Here is a 23,823-nt window from a genome sequence, read left to right as displayed (position 1 = left end):
AGTAATTTACTTTATGCCCATGATTGCAGATGATGAAATGTGGCAAAATTCATAGGCTCTTAGAATTAGAAGTGATCTCAGGAGCCGGCTGGGTGGCTCAGTGGATTGAGAGCCAGTCCTAGAGACGGGAGGTCCTGGGTTCAAATCTGGCCTCAGACACTTCCTAGCTGTGTGACCCTGGGCAAGTCACTTGACCCCCATTGCCTAGTCCTTACCACTCTTCTCCCTCAGAGCCAATACACAGTATTGACTCCAAGATGGAAGGTGAGGGTTTAAAAAAAAAAAAAAAGTGATCTGATTCAAGTTGTAGTTGCACATCTTTGAAATATGGTCATTCAGTGACTAGTTTAATGATTCAGTTATCACTAAGGCAGCGCCAATCTATTTTGGACAGCTATAATTGCTAAGACATTTTTAAAAATAGTTTTATTTTTATTATTATGCAAAACACACTTCCATATTGGTCATTGTTATAAGAGCAAATTCATACATAGCCAAAATCTCAAAATAAAACCATAAATATACTGCTGAGAAGGACAACCCCAGTGGATCTTTTTAAGAAAATTCTTGATGAAGCTGACGGTTGTTTACCTTTTTGAAACTTCCTCCTCCTTTCTACTTCTGCTGTAAAGGTTAAAAAGGGGTTTTGATTGGGTTAATATTAAAAGGTTTGGTGGCCAGGGATTTGAATAATTATCAATCCCCAATTAAAGAATAACCTCAAGTCAAATTGACCTTTATGGAAGATTATTTACAAATGAAAAGAGAGAGAGAAAGTAAGAAAATTAGAGAGAGGATAAGTAACCTAACACACTAGGTAATTTGCTCTGATCCCCTAGTTTAACCCAGGCAAATCTAATTAACCCTCAGTCAAGGGAGAGTTGGCCTGAAAGTCAGATGGCCTGAGGCAAAAGCTTTATCACAGAGTCTTCAGTGCCTGGTTTGAGAACAATTGTGTGTACATTGCTTGTCTTAACCCCCAATTTACACCTGTAAAATTGGAATAGTACCAACCTATCTGTTTCACAGGACTGTACTCAAGAAAATGAGGCTAATTGGCAGAATATTTAAAAGAACCATGAATTAATTGCTGTTTGATTCATGTGGGGATTTCCTTTTTTGTTAATCTATGGTCAAATGCAGTTGAATTATGTTTTTCTTCTTCTCTCCTCCTACCTTCCCCTTCCCATCTAGGTTCTCCACCTTCTGTTTTCTCAGTTGTCAGTGGATTCACTGGACAGGATACTGACTTGAGACAGCAAGAAAACTCTGATTCTGGGATTACTGACACACGGGCCCTGATTAAATTGCTTTTAGAAACTCTAACTAATTCAAGCAATTTGGATCCAACTCTGGCCCATTCTGTCAACCAAGCCTTAGGATGCAATGAGGAAACTAGGGAGGATTTAAGGCCGAAGCATGACTATGAGTTAATTTCTACACAGAACAAGGAAGAGTATGAGCAACCATGTTGTACAAAAGTAGAAAATATAAATTGTAAAGATCCCAAGAGCCCTGTTGTTTTGGAAGCTGATGCCTCATCTTTAAAGTATCCCCTTGATGTTGACCCAAGAGTTTCTTCCAGTGAAGTTGCCTCTGAGCCCAAGCTCCATCTGAAAGAAGTAAGCAACATGCTGTGTGTGTGTGAGTGTGAGTGTGTATCATGGTGAACACAATTATTGTCTCTCTGTGGATGGTGTGCTTGCTGCATGGGGCACAGGGGAGAGAACCCTGGCATTGGGATACATGGCTCCGAGCTTAAGTTCCTTGTTTGAGAAGGATTGTGTGCATGTTGCTCAGTCTTCTCAACCTTCAGTTTTCACACCTGTAAATTTGGAATAATACTTGTCTACTTTGCAGGAATGCTCTTAAGATAATGAGGTGAAATGACAGAACATTTAAAAAGTTTCATAAGGAAATTGCTGTTCTTAATGAAGGGATAATTGATTTCGTGTGAGAATTTCCTTGATGCTAACATATGGTCAGAATTGGTAATGGAAGTTGAATTTAACTAGAAAAAGAGTGACTTTTTGATTGGAAAGGATAAGAATAACCCACTCTTCCCTCCTCATTCTCCTTCTCCACAGAGGTTGTTGCTTAAGATGAAGAGAAAGAGTTAAATAGTAAGAGCTATACTTGCTGACCTAAGACCCAGAGGAAGTACAACCCTAGGTTAGGGAAAGAACTGGCAGTTATGATTGCTGGGCCACTGTCAGTTATCCTTGAATAATTGTGGAGAATGAGAGATGCCCTCTGGAGTCAGAGAAAGGAAATGTTATAGTTTTTGTTTGTTTTGTTTTTAAGGTACATATGTCATTCATGGCAAAAATTCTAGAATGTAATTAAAAAAAACCCAATTATTGCTATCTTTTGGTTTTATATCAACTTCATTTCTGACTGTCTCTCCCCTGCCCCTTTTTCCCTAACATGCCATTCTTTATAACAAAGAATAAAATAGAAAAAAAAAAAAAGGTAACACTTTATCAAAACTAACTCAACATTTGCTGCATCTGATGATACATCTCCCATGCCTGCTAGGAGATCCATCTTCTTATCTTTAGAAAGTAATGTTAAGAAGAGATGGTGAGAGAACATCTGGAAATGGAACATGGTGTCATCATAACATTGTCAATGACTTTATTTCCTTGTTTAACAGGACTGCTAGACTGGTAGGATAATACTCTCACCACATAACATATCCAGTGTTTTAACATAGCACTTGAGATGTTTTTCATTCTCTTTGTGGACAAAGTTGAGTGATATTGGTTATAAACTATAGCACTATATGTATTTGGGAGTGGAGTGGGGAGCTATATAGTAGCTGGATGGGATCAGGAAAGGCCTCATGTAGAAGCTGGTACCTGAGCTGAATTCTGAAGGAAACTTGGAAAGTTTTTGTGTCATCTTGGAAAGGATGATTCCTATTATAGTGTCCCAGGGACCTAGCATTGACCCTGTTTAGTTTAATTCTTTTTATTAGTGGTTTCGATAAAGACACAGATTATAGCATTGTCATCAAATTTCCAGAAAACACAAAACTTGGAGGAATAGCCAACATACTGATTGACAGTTACTATTTTAAAAAGTCTCAGTACATTGTTGGCACTTAAAAGAAATCAATGCCAGAAGTTGAAAGTTGGCTAGGTAGCTTTTTTTTTCCCCTTAAAGAGTTCTGGGTATTGTGTGAGTTGCAGCCTCACTCTCTATGAACTCCTTGATGTGACAACCAGAAAAGAAAATTAAATGTTATGAGATATTAATAAAGGTATACTGCCAAGGGGTAGGTAGGTGATAGTTGTACAATCTTTTGTCCTGGTTAGAGCCTTTTAATACTGGGTCCCTTCCTAGTGTTGCATTTTAAGTAACATGGAGAGAAGCAGAATCTTCTTTGATGGTCATCTAATCATGTAAGAGGGCCACAGAATGCATGTCTTATGAGGGCCTGTTGAAGTTATGAGAGAACATGAGAGCTGTTCTTAGTTACTTGAAGGACTGAAGGAGGCATAACCATGAAAGATGGAGCAGCTTTGGCCTTGTTTATTCTATTGCGCAGATAAGTAGAGGCTGCGGAGTTGAATTTGTATTTGAGCTAAGGAATGACATATCCCTGCAAAAAGCATTTTTTGTTGAGCTCTGTGATTTCTTATTGGTTTACAAAACTCAGTTTGGAAACTGTTCCCTATTCATGGATGTCTGTTAGCAATTGATGGGCAATTAAAGAGTTTCCTGGGCATTAAGATTAAATGGCTGACCCTTGGACTAGAGCAAATACATATGAAATATAAAATGAAAGATGTGAACTTAAGTCTTTCTGTCTACAGAGTAATGTCAGTTGGACACTCCTCCTAGCAGTCAAGGCCTTGCAATAGTGGAATGGGAGTCCTAGAGGGAACACTTACTTTTTTTCATTGGAGGTCTTTAAGCAAAACTGAATAATGACTTTAGTATGTTGTAGAGGGGAAATCTGATTCAGATGTTGTTGGAGTAGGTAGGTTTTGAAATCTCTTACGGGTTAGATTCTCTGCTTTGTATTTTGTAATTAGAAATCAGAGCATGATAGTTTATTTAGCTATACTTTGTTAGGTATGGCAGTTTTGAAAAAATAAATTAGGGTAATGAATTTGAGACTTAGCCACACTGACTTCATTCTGTAATGGAAGAGAAACCAGAGGTGAGACAGATGATGACTTAGGGTCATAGTACCATGAATATTACCAAAACCTTTTTAAATAAGTATTTTCTAACTGAGAGTCAAAATGGGGAAAGATGAAATGGAAAGCTAGGCCTAAGAATATTTATACTCCATCCCCGGTTACAGTTCTTTGAATAGCTGATAAAGATTTTAATTGGGTATTTAAACAATCATTGAGCTTCTTTTTGGATGATAAGATGGTGGCAGTTGGGGAAGGTCCAGATTTTGTAAGATAGTGAAGAAGGTAATGTGTATCAAGGAAACGTGTTCTTACATAGCTGGCAACATTTTCAAATTATGCCCTCCTTTCCCTCGACAAACACGTGTCAAATTTTTGGATTGTCTCTGAAAAATAGCAATAATACTTAGCTAAACAATTCTTTTAGTTGGGGAAAGAGTAAGCTGAGAGGGCCATAAACTTTAATGATATTCATTAGGGTTCATTTTTGGACAAAATTGACTGAATATTACTGTGAGAAAAGAATCACTTTTTTACTATTGATGTAAAGAGGGATGTTTTGATGTGCTTAATTTTTAGGATCCAAAAAGTAGCAGTGTGAGTACTTTTGATAATTACAACCTGGTTACTATTACACCCATTGAACATTGCAACCGTAAACAGCAGTCTAACTCAAATAATGCTGTGGAAGGTGGAATGCATTGGAAACTAATTCCGATTACAGGTAAGAACCACATACCTTTGGAGTTTTCTGAAGTCAAGGCATGTAAATCTTTAGTTTTCTAAAGGTGTGCAACTTTCCTGGGTCCCATTCTTGAGTCATGTTTTCTGAATGTATTAGAGCTATCTCTAAACTATTAAATGATGTCTTGTCTTTAGGTTTTTTAGTTTTGAGAGATTTTGTTCATGACTATAGAAATAGCACTTAACTGGGTGAATTTGGCTTTTAAAGGGGTACTTATCATTGGGTAGTGCACATGTTGCTGGTGACTCTTTACTAATAGCTCTAAAATGTGATAGGTGTCCACCACTGAGTCAGGTGGATACAGAGAAGCCCAAGGCATAATGGTTTTTGTATCTTGGAGAGTGTGCATGCAAGTTCTCTGTGGAAAGGAGATGATAAAAGCCTTTTCTCTAATAAAGGTTCCCTATAGTCATTGCTTATCCCATTAAATAACATCTCATCTTAGAAGAAGCTTCACCAAATCAAGTAGGAATGACTTAGTTCAAAGACCTCAGACTGGAATGAAATTGTTTTCTGAGTAGAGAAAGTCATCTTCAAGAAACTTAATTTTTAATGTTTCAATGACTTTAAACAGTTAACTGGTGAGGAAAACTTAATGGAATCGAAAGCCAGGAAATGGTTCATTGTAAGCTAAAAGAACAGTAACTTCTTAGACTGGGAGATTGAAGCTTCCTTCTTGCTATGTTGTGGATGTATTTATTCCCTTTGCTGTCTTTGATTAAAAGGTGGTTCTTGTTCATCTTCAGGTTGGTTTGGTGTTGGTTGCTCTTACAGCATACCTTCTTTTTACTGTTTACTGTTAGTCCTTATTAATCTTTTTCAAGGAAAAAGACATTTTGCCAGAAACAGTGACTGGAGATTACTTAGCCATTGCTCAGATGGAGGGATGCTGAGATTTCTGCTATTTGATGCGCTCCTTTAGGATTGGAAACACTCTCAGGGCTTTACCAGAAAGTAAGAGACCATAGGACTTTGGCAAAGGAGGATGTAACGCCTGCTTCTGAGAGGGAACGGAAAGCTGGCTTCACTGACTATGTTGAAAACAGGAAGATGGTCTGGACCAGTCGTGATCTTGCTATCTTGATTTTCTTCAGGTGGATGATCTGTGATTTCCCCATTTCTTTTTGGAAAATCTTTTGGAGAACATCTGAACGTCAGCTTCCAGGCTTTAGTTTTCAGTGTAGTCTCCTTAAATTTCCCTTAAGTGGAAAGGGACAATGGACAATCTTCTCTATAAGTTATACTTTAGGAAAATATGACAGGATTATTTTAAGCAATATATTATGGTGTTTGTAAGCTTTTGGTTTGTCTGAAGGGTTCTAAATGGATTTGCTAGATATCTTTGGAGAAAGTCCACAAATGCTAACTGCTGCTTTCTCCCAGGAGGGAATGCAAGAAGTCCAGAAGACCAACTTGTGGAACATGAGGATAACCAGACACCAGGTGAGAAGGGCAATCAATTTGCTTTGTTCTCTACCCCTACAAGGTGCCCGACTCCAGAATTGCTGCCTGCAATTCTGGTCTTAATAATCATATTATAGTAGGGCATTCTGATTGGGTCATTAAGTGACTCAAGGTGAATGAAATCCTCCAAATTCAAGGAAACTGGGTGTACTATTTGTACGATAACTCATCGGCTGATGTTTCAGATCTACTCAGGATTTTTTTTTCTGGAAGTCTTTGAATTTCCTTCAAGGTTATAGTTCTTTCATCTGTAGCAGATACTGTCTAGTATTACAGTACAAGAAGACTCATTCTGCTGAGAATTGATAATAAAACATGAGGTGATAGTAGCGTTTGCTTTAAGTACTCTTTTTGATAAATCTTGAAATGTTGAGACCAAGTTCTTCCTCTTGTAATTCAAATTTCCTTAGACAATTTAAAGAAGAGTTTTGGACTTCCTAGGTCTCCGTTTATCATTTAATCTGAGTTTTTTTGCCCTCAAATTCAGTCTGGCTCTTGTGTATGGGATGAGTGTGTTTGCATATGTGTGTATGTGTATGTGCATATATATGTATTTATATATGTCTTTATATGTAGATAATAACTTACAGCTATCTAAGCTATTTCTTCTTCTATAATTTTGCAAGTGGTCATAGAACTTGTTTTCTCAGTGTATCATGTGGGCTCTTTACTAAGTTGCATCTTATTTTTCTTTTGGAAATTTACTTCATTCTCCACTTTTGATTTGGAGGGAAAGGCCACACAAATGGTTTCATGGTTTGAACTGACTTTGGTAGTGATTGTTCCTTTTGGAAATAAAAGCTTTGAACTGATGGCTTCAGGAAAACCTTCTTTAGATTTTTAATCTAGGCGCCATGGGGAAATTAGAGGTACTCTAGTGCAACAGAGGGATCTGTTCTTGGAAAATAAAGACTACCCATGTTCATTGGGATCATAGCTGGACACTTCTGTAGTTCTCACTTAGGTCTCGTGACCCAAAAGTATAGATATAATTGCTGATGCCTTTAGGGAAATTATATGTATACTATGTGTATAAATGTATGTAGTATATATATTTAACTTCGGCTTTGCCACTAAAAAGTTTTGGTAAGTACAGATTATATTATTCAGAGCTTTATAAGGTGGTGGGAGTATATTTCTATCAGAATGATTGATAGGATGGCAATAGAAATTTTTGTTACATAATAAAATACCACATAATTTTACCCTGTTTACCACAGTGAAATTGGTGTAATTCCTAACTCTTGGAGTTATTATATATAATAATTTGAAAACATAAAGCATTATAGAAATATGAACTGTGGTTGTCCCTATGCCATTTTATGCTGTTCTAGTATGGAGGGGGATCAAAAGCCGTTGAGGGCTATAAAGCACTAGTCTTTGGAGTTGGAGGAATTGGGTTAGAATCGTGGTTCTGAACCTTTCTGCTGTATCACCTGTAAAGAATTAAAATTAATGGTTTGACTAAATATATGAGAATTTTAGATAATACTGTGGTCGCCTATTTAAAAATATTATTGCTCAAGCCAAAATGACTTTTAGTAGTTTTATTTACAAAAAGGTGGAAGGAGTGAAAGTAGGGAAATTTAAAAGAGGGTATAATATAAAAGAAGATGTCTAGTCTATCACTCTAAATTTTGCTCCGGTCCCTGGATCAGCCCAAGAGGGCTTGTTAATCCTCAGCCGGAGGACCCGGTGGTGAATTAAACAGGGGTTCCACTCATGCAGCCTCCTCCAAGAGGGAAGGCCTCTCCGGAACTATTCTCTCCAGAATCCAGGAAATGAGGGTCAGCTTTTTACTCACCCAAGTGAAGCTCCAAAGGAGAAGATCCAGGAGCAGTCTTACCAGAAGCAGTTCAAGAGCCAGAGTCCCAGGTCGAAGTCCCAAATTGTAGCTCCAAGCCGCAGTCCCAGTCCAAGATCCTCCAAGCCCAAGATTCAGGCCGAAGACCCCTTGGACAGGAAGTTCAGGACTTTTATAGTCCTTTTTCCACGTCACTTCCTGTCTCTTCCTCCACTTTACAGGAGTCAATTGTAGTATTTCAATTTGCTTAGCACTGTCCAGGGGATGGTCAGTTGCTTCTGAAGTTGACACCCATTTTTAGCAAGTGGCTTGTGGACCTCCTCTATTTAGTGTTAAGTAGGAGTGTTTTCAGTTTTTGTTGATTAATTTAAAAATAGGCAAGAGAAGAGTTAATCCTATCTTCATACAACTTTGGCAAATCATTTCACCCTGCTTGGATTAGATGCTCTCTGAAGACCCTTCCAGTTTTAAGTCATGTGATCTTGTAGGGCATTCTGTGACTAAAGACAGATATTTAGTCAGGTGAGGAAAATCTTTTGTATTGTATATACTTTTTTATTTTTCCAAAATGAAAGTTTAATAATAAAATGCTAGGGCATTCCAGTCTTAATGTTGCTTCTTTATAACATTACAAGTGAAAAGTTGAGTCTTATTTCTTAATCTAAGTTGATTTTTCAAAATCTGCAATATTGTTTGGATTTTCAAAACTATTTATTGAACCACAAACCTGTCAACATATAGATCAAAGGATATAAATTTAGATCAGCTGCTTCCTAATTGTATTTCAGGTAGAGAAGTGTATTACAACAGCTCTACGTGTGTAATAGGTAAGTGCTCATTTGAACAGGGAGTTGACACATGATGAAAATATACTGAAAGAATTAGATGAAGCTGAGGGCTTTGATTGGAGGACCTTCTAGTTCTTAAACTCACATCTATTAGGAATAATACCACCAATTAAGAAAACTGTAGTTCCTGAAAGATTTAGTAAGTTATCAGAGTGATTCAATCTGTTCAGTCATTAAATATTTATTAAGAGGCTACTATGTGCCACACACATAGTGTGTGCTAAGTATTAGGTATACAAATGGGGAAAAAAGAGACATTCCTTGCTATCACAGAGAGTGTAATGGGTATATAAATAAGATTTGGGGAGACTCTTTGGGTAAAGATCTGGCTTTATTGTGACAAATCACAGAGCCAGAGCTCTGCAGATTCCTCAAATTAAAAAACACATACTTGTATAGTTTCATGTCTGCCGCCACCCCCCTCCTCCCCCCAACCACCACCACCACCACCACCACAACAACAAATGAACAAAAAAGATCTCGGAGACCATTTTTGGACCTCCTGGTCTTCATGACCTTTGGATAATCTTTTGGTCCCTGTAACTTCTTACATAAATTGATTTGATATAAAGTACATTATAAAATAGATTCACATACTTGAAATTATAACTTGAGTATTAAACTGGTTACATGCTCAGACTCTTGGCTGGGTTTATTCTTACTACAAATCACACAGTTACAAAGTACCTAACTCAAGGGATGCTTAAGCTATACAAATGAGGGGCTGTTTAAATTTCCTTCTTACATGGGAGAAGAGAATACAAACTGAAAAGCAATGGGTGTTTGGGGCAGGGGGCAGAGGCGTGGATATTGTGGAGAAGTCAATTAGTGTAACCAGGTAGGAAATGAGATGTATGATCTGAGCTCTTTTCAAATATGGGGCTCCTGGAGTTTGTGATTCTTCCCTCTAATCACAGAGAGGCTGGTGATGAGGTGTGACACCAGAGCTCTTTGGATCTCACTGGATGAAGTGTTTCTAAAAGGGTGGCAGGGAAGTCAGAAAGGCCCCAGAGTGTAGAACAGCCAGGAGGGAAATGAGCATTTTAAAGTACCTTCTCTGTGCTAGGCAGGGTACTAGTGATGTAAGGACAAGATGAAACAGCCCCTGTCCTGAAGAAGCTAAAGTTCTCCTGAGAGATCTCCTGACCGTGGATAAGATAAGGAGTTACCCAGATTGAAAGGGAATATGAAGGCGCTGACTCTGAATTCCCTTTTTAAACCTTTATAGACACAGGCTCATGCTTTGAATCATGGAAAAGGCAGCATTTTTCTTGTGGAGAAAACATTTTTACGAGCCCTGAAATGCGAATATAAACTTTGTAGCATTTCAGTTAAGTTCATCACATCTCAAAACATTTGTTTAAGAAGTGCTATTTCATTCTTTGGAGGTTCTTCTGGCTCAGGGTTTGGGGAGCAGCATGTAATCTCAACAAGGGAGACAGACATTTTAAGTTATTCTGAGGGAGAGGACCATAGTTATGACTTGGCAAGCAATGAAAGACCTGAGCAAAACTGTTTCAAGAACAGCCCATCAATAGATCAGGATTTCAGAGGGAAGATAGGTAATGCTCCCATCTGTTGATGCCAAGCTTGCACTTTTCTACCACTCAAAAATGAAAACAACAAAAATCCTGTTTCTCACAATTGCTCAGCCAGTTGCTATTTTGACTGTAGAAATTGGAGCCCAGCTGCATAGAGGACAAATAGGATATGATTGATTTTCACACTTGGGACTTAATGTGTTTTTTCCCCCCATGGTAAATACTGCAGTGATTAAAATCAGAATGCAGATTTATGTAGCTTTGTATATGAGATAGGGTTAAAAATATTTCAAGTTTTAAGGACAGATAATTTTGGTTTTAAACTGCCTATTGTATCATTTGACATCAGGGTGTTTTTTTTAATTACAGGCAAAGAATTTGAGAGCTTAATGTTCTTCACAGTGGTTGCATTAAGCACCATATATACGTTGTTAATCTTTTTGATTTGTTCTTATAATAATCAACTCTTTCTGTGTAGGTATGAAATCACCAGAAGAGCAGCTGGTATGTCTGCCACCAGAGGATGCCTTTCCTAACGATCCCCGGGTAATAAGTAGACAGAGGAGTTCTGATGACCAGTTTCCATACTCTCCATTTTCAGACACACTAAAAGGGACAAGAGAAGATGGAATGGTAACAAGTCAGGGGATGAAAATGGAAGATCAGTGTTTGCTAGCAAGAGAGAGTCCTTTGGTAGCTACTCATACACTGAGTGCAACCACAGAAAGTACAATGTTAGAAGAATATAATTTATTTTCAAAGAAAATAGAAGAGATTTTGAAGCAAAAAAACATTTCCTATGTCAGTAGAATTTCCACACCTTCTTTCTCAGCACAAGAAAAGATGACAAGACTTTCTGCATATGTATGTTCTGAAGCCTCTCAAGTTAGTGTACAGGAATTTGTAAATGGCTTACATGAAAAACTGAATATTATTATCGCCAAAACATTATCCTGTGGCCGGCTTTCCCCTCCAATCAGTCCTAGTCCTGAAGATAGAAGTACAAAGATAGGACTGACTCTCCCAACAAGTCAGGTCATACAGGTTTCATCAAGTGATTTCAGCACCGAATTAGGAGCTGAATCACATCACCGTCGTGTGCAGAAAGAGATTGATTCTCATGAGCAGCCTTCCTCCACCACCTTGGGTTTGGCTGAAGTAGAACTGGATCAGGCCCACCGGGTCCCAGAGCTCACACGGACGCCTGATCAAACTCTTTCCAGTGAGGGTGCCCTGGAGCCAATGGAAAAAGAAAACTCCAGAACACCCAGTGAGCTAAACATTTCTACCCAGCCGTCTTTGTCTAATTTTATAAGCCAGTTAGAGCCAGAAGTGTTTAATAGCTTGGTCAAAATCATGAAAGATGTCCAGAAAAATACTGTGAAGTTTTATATTCATGAAGAGGAAGAAAGTATGCTTTGCAAAGAAATAAAGGTAAGTGTACTCAAAGGTAATACCTAGATATCAGTGCACTACCAATATGCATTTCTTGAGTTCAGTAGCCTCTGGATTTTTTTTTTTTTGAAATATAGTTGAAGGCTAATTTAAAGAACTTGCAATCAGAATGGCTTAGAGTGAGATCCTTATTTGCTCTATAATAATAGTGTTATTTATTTTCTTGCTGTATTTAAGGCTGCTATGTAAACTCTTATAAAGCTATTTTAAATCTTTTCCCTAACTCTTCTATTTTAAACTTTTAAAAATTAATACTCCTCGGCAGACTTAGTTTCATCTAAAAGAAGTGAGAATTCTTTGGTATATAAGATATTTCTCTAGTCAGCCCTCAACATATTTGCAATTTTAACTTAGATTTCAAGTATTCACATGATTTTACTAGTAACTTCATTTGCACTTACATTATCAACCATGCACAATCCCAAACGTGTAGTCAAAAGAGAAAAATGAGAGACCTAATCAATGAGAGACCCTGGCCAGTGTCCAGGCTGGGGCCCAGCAGGCCTGGATGGGAGAGCTGAACTCACATTGAAGACCAAGAATTCACCCTGAGGCATGTGCTTTTCACTGGGAAGCAGTTCAGCCAGGGAGTCAAAAGGGAGCTTAGAAATAGCAGGTTTCCCCATTCCCACCTTGGGGTTCTTCTGATGTCACTATCCCTGCTTCTCCCTGTCAAGTTCACCATTACCTCTCAAGAGGTTATTTCATGGTTACTGTGTTAAGAAAAGTGCATGTTATCAGAATTAATGCTTTATGATAAGGAATTGTATGTAGGAGTGTTCCCAGTAATCTTTAGAGAAAGATTACAGCTTTTGGTGATTGTGGGAACCTAGCTCTAGTTTCCCCATAGGTTCAGTGTATCAGCATTTGTGTTTTTGTGTTTTGTGCTGTTTCCCAAGGAATGTTAGCCCCATGAAAGTTGAGGGTTGACTCTATCTCTTTTGCCACCTGTTTAAATTGGTATTACCATTTTTATAGTTACTTCCTGCTAGAGATAAACTGGTTCCATCTCACTTTTTAACTTTGAGGAATTAATTTAATGAGGAAAACTAAAATTGCTTTCTAACCCTGTAATTTACCAAAACCACTGCTAACATTTGGTAGCAGTTTTATAATTGTTAACATGAAAAGCAATTTTGAATACCCTTGACATCAGGAGTACTGTTTCGCCTCTGATACCTCCAAGCGACTTGAGTGGGTCCCTTATTTTCAGCCTGTGTTTTTGTTGACCTGCTTCTTTGTGTGGGAGTTCTCCACATCAAAGAAATAATAGGATCTGATAATCAGTGAAAATGTTCTCTAGGAGAATTATTTTCCTATTTTACATAAGAATATAGATAACCTCCCCATGTGCAATAGATAAATCAAACTTCTGCTTTCAGCATTTGCAAAATCCCTGTTAATTGGAATCATTTTGGGAACTTGGCTTTCAGGGGGAATTAACAAAAAATGCAGGGGTAAAAAACCCTCCAAAAATCTTCTTTCAAGGATTTATCCTTTCAAAAGGAAACTTCCAGAAAGAGTCAAGTATGGTAGTAGGCTAAAATGAACTGGATCTCTTCAATTTACATCTATGAGGCTATACCTGGTGTTGGTGATAATCTTATGACACTAGAAAACATTTCCACTTATTAGATTGAACTGTGTTTGGTATCTTATTTTCTAAGGAGAAGAGTGGACACTTTAAATTCTTTGTAGTTTATCCTCAGTTACATAGAACATGTCATCCTAGTTGAGTACTGTGATCTCCCAAGCATCTTAGGTATTTTCTCCATAACATTGACAGTGGCTTACATTTTTTATATATTGGTTAAAAAGATCTTTACAGGGCAGCTGGGTAGCTCAGTGGAGTGAGAGTCAGGCCTAGAGACAGGAGGTCCTAGGTTCAAACCCGGCCTCAACCACTTCCCAGCTGTGTGACCCTGGGCAAGTCACTTGACCCCCATTGCCCACCCATACCACTCTTCCACCTATGAGATAATACACCAAAGTACAAGGGTTTAAAAAACAAACAAACAAACAAACAAACAAACAAACAAAAAAAGATCTTTACATCCTTTGTCTCATATGATACTTCATGGCCATAGCCCAGTGATGATCATCTTCATTTTAGGGAAACTGAGGCTCCTAGAATCTGAATTGGCTTTCTCAGTGTCACTGGTATTAATAAGTGGCAGAATCAGGGCTCAAACCTGAACTCGTCCCACTATGCCATACTGATCCCAGTTGTTAGTCCTGATTTATTGTTTCTTCAGGGATCATGCTGTGATATACCAAAGTATGTCTCAGATTCATGCTCTCTGTCCTTGAAATATCCTTTCTTATCCTACTTTTTTCCACTTGTCTGCCATGGAGAAGAGTCAAGAGAATTTGGAAGCAGGACAGTCTTTAGGACCTCTAGAAGGTCCTGATGCCCTCCCTGCCCTTTTAAAAAGATTAATTTTTATTTTTTTGATTCAAAGATTTTGTTTCCCAATTACATGTAATAATAATTAAAAAAAAAAAACAAACAACTCCTTGCCTTCTGCCTTAGAATCAATACTGTGTATTGGTTCCAAGGTGGAAGAGTGGTAAGGGCTATGCAGGTGAAGTGACTTGCCCAGGGTCACACAGCTAGGAAATGTCTGAGGCCAGAGTTGAACCCAGGACCTCCCATCTCTAGGATTGGCTCTCTATCCACTGAGTTACCCAGCTGCCCCCATAATAATTTTCAACATAGGCTTTCCAAAATTATAAGGTCTAAACTATCATCTTCCTTCCCCCCATTTGGAGATGGTATGCATTTTGATCTGTGCCATAAATGTATTATCATGCAAAACCTATTTCCATATTTGCCATTGTTGTAAGAATGCACTCATATAAAACCAAAACCATAAATACACTTATGGAAAAATATCATGCTTGAATCTGCAAACTTCTGACTCAATAGTTCTTTCTGAAGGTGGATTGCATTTCCTATCATAAGTCTTTCAGGATTGTCTCAGGTCATTGCATTGCTGGGAGCAGCCAAGTTTTCAGAGATGATCATTGTACAATATTGCTGTTACTGTGTACAGTGTTTTCCCAGTTCTGCTTATTTTGCTCTGCCTGATGCTCCTTTGTTATATATTGTAGTTGGTGAACCATTTTAATGGCATTTTTTCCCCCGTGGCATGTAGTGTTGGAAAGTCATGGAGATGACTGATTGGGCTTTAATTTCTAGAATTACCAAGAAATAGCAAATATGTTGCCTGCTTCTTATTCTAACATATATAACCTTAAGAATTTTATGCACTAGGATCAGAAAATGGTAATCTTTTCTTCATAGTGCTTTTATTTGTTTTGCCATGAGACAAATAAGAAAAGGTGGGCTTGTTTTCTGTTTCCAGAGAGAATATGAAAGTGAAAAACTACCTTTAATTCATCCAAAGTCTGTTGCAGAATTATCAGAAAAGGTGTAGTAAAGTCTGAGTAAAAACACCTTCCAAAATGGTAGATTTAGATAGAATTTTCATGACTAATGCAACCAAAGGACCTGAAGATTTCTGTTACAATTCAGTTTGTAGCCTTTATTTAAAGATCTCTAGTGAATGGCCTCACTTCCTGCTCATTTTCTTTTTTGAGAGCTTGTCCTTGTTAGATTTTTCATGTATCCAGTCTAAATTGGCCTTTTCACAGCTTTAACTCATTTCTCCCTATGCTGCCTTCTGGGGTCCAGTTGGTTATAGTTCCAGAACTGAAGACAGAGCCTTGTTCAAGGGATGGTTTTCAGAAAAGAGCTCTGCCCTTAAGCTGCCATTGTGTAAAGCTATAAAGACATCTGGAGAGAAGAGAGAGCCTCTTGCTGGGCCTGGGATTCCTCTACAGGGGCTCCAGAATTTCCTTCTTGAAATTCTTCCTTTTTGTTTCTTTGGGATGCCTACAGTGGGGTAAAGTAATGTGAGAAGTCTCCTGGACTCCTTAAGAAGAGCAGACTTCTGAGTGAGGTGGGCTGGGCTTTGGTCCTCTCCTGGTCACTAGCAGCAGTGTTCTGGTGGTCAGGGAGGCTCTTGGACTTTGGTTTCCTCTTCTGTCGAGTAAAGGGGTGAATTCATATGTGTGAGCCTTATCAAACATTTCCTTTGCAGGTTGATGTAGTGTTTCATGATTTTAGTATTATTTAGCAATAATTAATACCCAATTGTTTCTTGTATATTAACGTTTTTTTTTTCAGACCTTTTTTTTTTTTTTTTTTCTTCCTTGAACAGGAATACCTTATCAAATTGGGCAACACAGAGTGTCACCCAGAGCAGTTTTTGGGGAAAAGGTCAGCGTTTGATAAGCTCTTGATCATCATTCAAAATGAAGAAATTGCAGGCTTCATTCACAAGGTACAGGCCTGTTGGGTAGGGTCACTCCTGCTTCTAAATGTTGGTGTATGAAAACAAATCATGTGTGTGTTTGGGTTTGCCATTGGCAGTGTGGTGTGGAGAAGATCATCTTGATGTTGCCTTCCTGCCCACCTCTTTTCCATTTAGCTGCCTTCTACTCATCCCAGGTGTTACTACCTTTGGGAGACTTCCTTTTGTTTGAATTTTCTGTCAGGACTGCAGAGTTTGGTGCTGTCCTTTTTCCATGTCTTAACTAGACTGTAAGGTGTTTGAAGGTTAGAATCAATTTAAGAATTTTTTTGGAATGTCCATTGCAGCTTGATGGCATGCACACAGGCCTTCCCTGCCTATGTCTCAAGGTACCTCTAGATGGTTGTAGACAAATTGTGGGTATTTCACTTCGATGGGGGTCAGAAGCTCCATGCAGTTTGTGTTAAATTGCATTTTGTGGATTTAAATAGACTTTGTTTGGTGGCCTCTTCACACTTGTATTTCAGTGAGTAAATTACTTTTCTGTCTAATTTCCTTTTTCTTTAAACAGGTTCCTGGCTTAGTGAGTTTGAAGAAGCTCTCCTGTGTTAGTTTTGCTGGTGTTGATAGCTTAGATGATGTGAAAAACCACACCTACAATGAATTGTTTGTTTCTGGAGGCTTTATTGTGTCTGATGAATCTGTTCTAAATCCAGAAGCTGTCATAGTTGGTAAGATTTTTATTTCTTAAAATGCCTCCCAGCCCTGTTTTCCTTCTGCCGCAGGTGTAGGCCCTTGCTTTTCAGCTTTTTCTTTTAAGTCCTTATTCCTGTTGGAGATGAATGTCCAACTCCCTGTCTCCAATGTCTCAATCATTCTCATTTGGGCACTTCAGATTCTACAATTCACCCCATTTGTTTGTGATGGCTAGTTCTTAGCTCACCTGGTGCACACTCCAGTAGACCATCATCATCACTGGTGCGGGGCAGTTCTGTGGCTAGAGGGCTGGACCTGGAGACAGAAAGACCTGAATTCCAATGTGGCTTCAAATGCTTAGCTGTGTGACTCTGGGCAAGTCACCCTAACCTCTGCCTCCCATTTCTTATCTATGAAATGGGAATAATACAGAGCAATTGCCTTCCCCAGAGTTGTTTGCTAGTTATTGTTAGGCATTATGAGAGCTTCTCTGTGGTTTGGTAAAATGTCTGTGAGCATTCTCCTCCAGCTGAGGAGACTCCACAGGTTTAGGGGTAGGGTGGGCCCCCCCAGTGACAGATACAAAGTCTGTTAGAGGGCTCATCCTTAGAGCCTTGGGTTCACCCGTGTTGGAACTTCTGTCAGGGCGGCCCAGGCTCTCTCCAGGCCACGTGCCAGGAGAGCCTTGTCTGAGTGTGCCTGTCACACACCTCCATTTTTCCATCAGCCCCCCAGACAGACATCACCCCATTTCTCTTCCACTCGTCACTCGAGCACTTTCTGGGATTCCTTAGACTGAACATACTGCTTCCCTCTTCATATTTTATTTTCCTTTTTAAATAATAGCCTTTAAAAGGGAAACCATTCATGCTGCCCCTCCCATCATCAGTGCTTCCCTGCCTTGGGAACCCTCAGGGGACGTGGTTGCTGGTGCTCATGCAGGCTGAGCTGATCTTGGCTTGAAGCTGGGCTCCCCGGACTCCCACGTGTCCTCCCTTCGGCCCTGTCTGAGCTCTGGGCAGCCATCTTGTGACAGGGCTGGCTAGGCCTGCTTCCATTTTGAGGTAGAATCTTTGATGGTGGCTTGTTCCTTGCAAAAAATCTGCCTTTGAACCTGTTGCTTTGAGGTGGTTTTTTGCCAAGTATGAAATAACTATGGGCACCCGTCCCTTTCTGGGGTCCCTGAGGCAGGCTCTGGTTAGTTTCCTGGGCAGTCTTAGACCTCTGGCTAAGGGGGTGCAGAGCTGCCTGAGGCTCCTCAAGGTAAGGGAGGCCCCATCCATCCCCTCTAAGTACCTGACGATGTGGACCCCACCTTGGTCCTCACAGGCTGCCCTCTTGCTTGGGGCTGCAGCTCACATCTTGGCTGCCCTTCTGTGCTTCCTCCCTAATGTGGAAGCTCCTTGGCACCCCCAGATCCTGAGCCCTCGTCCTCAGCGAGGCCTGCAGGCCTCTTGCTTCTTTTGGTGCTGCCTTGCGGGTGACTCAGTGCCACAGCCCTGGCAGTGCAGTGGCGTGTGGAGCCCACAGAGGTAGTACTGGTGGTGGTGGTGGGGCTCTGAAGGCCAACTTATTGGGCCCAGGACCCAGGAGGAGGGTGCAGCGGCCTCAGGTGTCCCCCTTCCTCTTGCCGGCAGATCCTTTTCTCCTTTCCCCTTTGCTTTGGGGGGTGGGGTGGTTTCCTGATCCTTCCCCACTTGGGCCCTTTAGAAATGCTTATATCTGTTGATGCATCTCCGGGGATCCTTCCTCAGAACAAGCAGTGAAGGGAGGCCCCATGGGCCATTGCCCGGGCTTCCTCCTCCCCCTGTTCTGGGACCACCCGGCGTCCTGTGAGTGTCACGGTGCGGTTGGGCTGATCTTTAGGACCACATTGTTGTATTCTATTTATTGTTCAGAGGAAGGGAGCCCCGAGTTCAAATCTAGCCTTGGACCTCTACACGTTGGGTGACTTTGGGCCTGTTGGCCTCCAGCTGCCCCTCCGCTGTAAAGTGTGGATGATGATCACATGAGCCCTGGCCGCCCTCTGCTCGTGCTTGCCCTGCGCTCTCCCTCGGTGGGCACCTCCTTCGTGTGCCCCGTGACGGGCACGAGACGTGGGCCAGCATTGAGCAGCGCAGCCCACCTCGGAGTTGAAAGCGCTCCGCGGGTGCTGCTTCAAACGTTATTCTAAATAGGAACATCCAAAAAAAACCCATTTCCTCACAAATTGAGCAAAAGAGTGTGCTCTGGGGAACTCTTTGAGTATCTTTTCTATGCTTTCTACCTTAAAAGAAGTGCAGAATCTGTCTTGGCGGTGCCCGCGGAGCTCCTCTCTTCTGGGCTCTGGATGAAAAGCTCTTCAGCTTCTTCTCGCTCCATTCTTCCCACTGCTTTCGCCCTCGCAGAGATGCGGCCCCCGTGCAGCCCCCCGCACAGCCCCTGCCAAGTGTATCCTCCTGTCCAGTCCTCCGTCTAGGAAAGGGAGGCTCAGCTCCTGCCACCCCTGCTTTGGCAGCTCTTTTCCTGAGCCCCAGTTAGGAGAAATTGTATGTTCCCCCTTTTTGCTGTCTCCTCCTCTTCCTATTTTTTACTTCTTAAGAGTTTCCAGAAGGAACCATCCCCCTGGACCGCTCTCCTTCCCTGCAGTGATTGTCCCCCGCTGCCTCCCCCTCTCCCCCCAAAAGAGCCCCCTCCTATGAAAAATAACAAGGGTCAGGAGGCAAAAGGGGCTTAAGTGATTTTCCCAAAGCGACATGGCTATAAAGATCTGTTCAGGCTAGATTTGAACCCAGGAGAGGTGTCTTCCTGACTCAAGGCTTGCACTCTACCCACTGGACGGCCTTGCTGCCCCTTAAAATAGAACATTTTTAAAGGGAAAAAAGGATGTCTGTTTTTTTATTTTAAAGACATACCTTGTCTTCACCATGATCATTTCTTAGTCCAGAGTAAGCACTGCAGCATTTGTGTCCTGACATATTTTAATTGGATATTTTGTGCGTGCATGTGTGTGTGTGTGTGTGAGTTGTCGTAATTGTTGCTTTAAATATGGAGGCAGCTGGGTGACTCAGTGGATAGATGGAGTTCTGGGCTTAGAGCCAATAGGTGCTGAGTTCAAATCCAGCCTCAACACTTACTAGCTTTGTGACTCTGGGCAACTCACTTAGCTTCTGTCTTCCTCAGCCTCCTCAACTCTAAAGTGGAGATGATAATAACCCCTACCTCTTGGGCTTGTTGTGAGGATCTTCTTTCCTTCCTCCAGGAGGGAATCAGTTTACACAATTCCAAATTTTTTTCAAAATAATTATTCAGTTGACATCAATAAACATTCAGTGTGTGCCAGGGGCCATGAGTGCTGGGGATACAAAGAGGTAAAGGACAGTCCCCAAACTCCAGGAGCTCACCGTCAGTGGCTTCGAAGGACAGTTCCAGCAGCAACGCTTGGGCGTACCCGACTGCCCACCTTGTCCAGTATTGGCTCTTCCTTCCGTCTTTTGTCCTTCTGTGATGATGCTTCTCAGCAATGTGGCCAATTAAGTCATCCCATCACAGAGGATTCCTGTCATAAGGCAAATGCAGGAATGATCAGGAATTCCCACTGCACAAACACACCCAGACGCCTTCTGCATTCAGGCACGTGCTGATAGCTCTGTCCTGGGGCCCCGCAGGCTCTCCTTCACCTCTATGGCCAGTGTAGAGCCCAGGGCTGCCTGCAGAGTGCTTGACTTGGGGGGGGCATCCTGGAACCTCACCAAATCTTCATCAGGAAATTAAGTCTTTAATTAAACATCTCCTAGGCCAGGGATGGCAAACCATGACACACATGTCAGCACTGACACACGTAGCCATTTTTGATGACACACATACAGAGACGTCTGGGGCCTCATGCTAAGGATGAAACATTTGCTGTAGGGTGGTGTAGATGACAATTCTACCTATATTAATTTAGCTATTTTGGTTTATTAAATACCATTATATATTACAATTATACATTTTTGTTATTTAAACTATAAATATCGTGAAATTATTATTTTTTTTCCTCAAAGTGACACACCACCTGAGTGATGCTTGCCTTTCTGGCAAATTTTGACACACCAAGCTTAAAGGGTTGCCTGTCACTATCCTAGGCACTAGTCATTTGATTATTCATTTTTTGAATTTTACCATTTTAAAACATTGAGGTCAGGGATTGATGTGCCCTCACTGCAGTTGCCTTTTTTTTTTTTAAAGGCTTTGTTTCTTTATACTTGAATTTTAGGTTTTTTTTTCCTTTGTCTTCTGAAACCATAAAAGTGTCCATATTCAAGAGACATCATCCCATCATCTACTGGTGAATTTCTGAAAGTTAATTTTTTTTTTTTAAACCCTTGTACTTCGGTGTATTTTCTCATAGGTGGAAGAGTGGTAAGGGTGGGCAATGGGGGTCAAGTGACTTGCCCAGGGTCACACAGCTGGAAGTGGCTGAGGCCGGGTCTGAACCTAGGACCTCCCGTCTCTAGGCCTGATTCTCACTCCACTGAGCTACCCAGCTGCCCCCAAAAGTTAATTTTTAAAAAAAAATTTTTTAATTCCATTTTATTCTGTTTTTAGGTTCACATTCTCTTCCCCATCCCCTCCATTTGAGAAAACAAGAAAAATAAAACACATTATAAAGAGGTACTCAAGTGAGGCAGATTCCCTCTCACGTGGCTCTTGTTCAAAAATAAAAACCATGTTACAGGCTGGATTCTGACTTCTCTGTCTGCTTTCATCATGAATCCCCTGCAGTCTGATTGTCTTTGTGTTCATCGGGTTTCTTATGTAATTTCTAAATTGATTTTCTTAACAATATTCTTGTCAGGGTAGAAATTGTCCTGGTTCTGCTCAGTTTATTTAGCATCAGTTCATACGATGCTTCTCAGGTTTCTGCATCATTTCTTACAGTCCAGCGGCATCTCTTTAGGCTTCAGTTCTTTTCTAACCACAAGGGAATGGCCACAAATACGTAAACTCTGAGTTCCCATCTTGATTCTAAGACAGAAGAGTGCTGAGGGCTTGGCAGCGGGGATTAGGTGACTTGTCCAGGCTCCCACAGCAAGGAAGGGTCAGAGGCTGCATTCGAATCAGCCTCCCATTCCCAGGCCTGGCTCAATCCACTGAGCCACGTCACTGTTCCTCTGCTACAAACGAACATGGGAGTCCTTTTCGTCCTCGTCTTCGGGGCCTAGGCCTGGCCACGGTATTGCTGGTCAGAGCGGGGTTGCCGCACGGATGTGCCCCCCCGGGGGACCTCCTGGCCCTGTTGGCTCCCAGCACAGGTTTAGGAGGTTCTCTCCCAAGCGTCGTTGGCATCGGCATTTCTCCTAATCGTGGTTCAGAGCAGTTTTTCATATTTAAAAGTTATCGTGGCTTTTTAAAAAACATGGCAAAAATGTTATTTAGCATCTTCCCCCTTTTTTCCTTTAAGAGAACCTTCCATATGAAGAAATACTTTTTAAAGAACAGAAAAACATCAGTAAAATGGATGAATGCTTCATTTTTAAAGACTTTCTCTTGTGCCTTAGTAGTCATTGTAAGGCACAAGAGTGGCTCAGGCAAGGCAGTGGCAGGGAAGCATGTCTGAGGCCACATTTGAACCCAGAACTTCCCTTCTCCAGACCTGCATTTCCATCCCCTGCTCCAAGTGAGCCCTTCTCCGGAGGGAGGGAGATGAAAGCGAGGAAAGGACACGGAACACCTCCTGTCTCTGTAATGGGTCCACTGAACCGACTTCCTTTTCTTGTTTGTGACAGAGAAGCTGAAGCGTTTCTTGGCCTTTCTGGAAGAACTCAACACTCCCGATGGCAAATGGCAGTGGAAAATCCACTGTAAAATTCAGAAGAAGCTCAAAGAAGTGGGCAGGTGAGTCGTTGAGCCCAAATCCAATGTCTGGCCTTTGGGTTTGGCCTGGGATTCGGGCGTGACCATCCTCTGGGACGAGGGAGGGAGGCTCGGACAGTGTCGGGGCTGGCAGCGCGGGATGCCCCTGATGAGGCAGAACTGGGGTTCTTGGGAGCGACGGGCAGCTCTCGGGGAGGGCAGGAGGCCGGCCGGGCCTGCGCGGCTCTCGGGGCTCATGCTGAGAAGTTCCGAAAGCCTCTGCTTGGTCTGGCAGACCTGCCGGGGCCCATTTCTTGGCCCTTCACGAGCAGCTGAACGTGTTGGCCTCTGTTGGGGCCTCCCTCGCCTCTTCTCCCCTCGGGCGGCTTCCAGCCCCAGAACTACTGAAGTGAATCTTGCTGAGCCCCGGCTGGAGGCCCTCCTCCTCCCCCCACCGGACAGATTCCCCAGATCAGTAATGAAGGCGGGCTGGAAGGCTTCTTGGAGGAGGTGGGATTGTAGCTGGCCCTTGGATGGAGGCTGAAGGTCAGGGAATGGCCGGAGGTGTCATGGAGTGAAAATGGGAGAAGTGGGGGAAGGGGGGGTGAGGGGCTGGGCCCTGCGGGGGCTTTTTCTAGTGGATCCGGAAGGCACCAGGCTAGAGAGCCAGGCCTGGAGTCTGGACAACCCACTTCCAATCTGGCCTCAGATTGGCCGTGTGACCCTGGGCAAGTCATCTATACCCCAATTGCCTCGTCCGCACCCGTCTTCTGCCTTAGAATTGATACAGAGAAGGAAAGGTGGGCAGACAGACAGACAGACAGGCAGGGCATTTTACCTGCCCCTGCGAGCCAAAGCCCAGACAGGGAAGGCTAACAGGAGGGACAGGCCTGAGCCGAGGGGGAGCCGGCTGGAGAGGCAGGTGGGGCCCGGGGTGTGGGGGGGAATGGAGAGGGAGGGGGGACCAGGAGCCTGGAAGAGCC

General features: G+C 41.7%; 1 protein-coding gene across 1 annotated transcript in view; it reads left to right on the top strand.

Moving 5' to 3' along the window:
- Positions 1 to 22,886, top strand: part of TASOR (transcription activation suppressor) — an 82,038-nt gene extending 59,152 nt beyond the window's left edge. The window contains exons 17-23 of the mRNA XM_044675471.1: positions 1,195 to 1,622; positions 4,731 to 4,875; positions 6,280 to 6,339; positions 11,032 to 11,987; positions 16,235 to 16,357; positions 16,899 to 17,058; positions 22,774 to 22,886. Of these exons, the coding sequence (XP_044531406.1) occupies positions 1,195 to 1,622; positions 4,731 to 4,875; positions 6,280 to 6,339; positions 11,032 to 11,987; positions 16,235 to 16,357; positions 16,899 to 17,058; positions 22,774 to 22,886 (1,985 nt within the window). The remainder of the gene's footprint in view (positions 1 to 1,194; positions 1,623 to 4,730; positions 4,876 to 6,279; positions 6,340 to 11,031; positions 11,988 to 16,234; positions 16,358 to 16,898; positions 17,059 to 22,773) is intronic.
- Positions 22,887 to 23,823: the final 937 nt, after the last annotated feature.

Source organism: Gracilinanus agilis, chromosome 1 (assembly GCF_016433145.1).
Source record: "Gracilinanus agilis isolate LMUSP501 chromosome 1, AgileGrace, whole genome shotgun sequence".
In the NCBI taxonomy this organism is placed as follows: domain Eukaryota; kingdom Metazoa; phylum Chordata; class Mammalia; order Didelphimorphia; family Didelphidae; genus Gracilinanus; species Gracilinanus agilis.
Note: the sequence above shows the minus strand (reverse complement) of the source record. Positions and strands in the feature narration are given on the sequence as shown.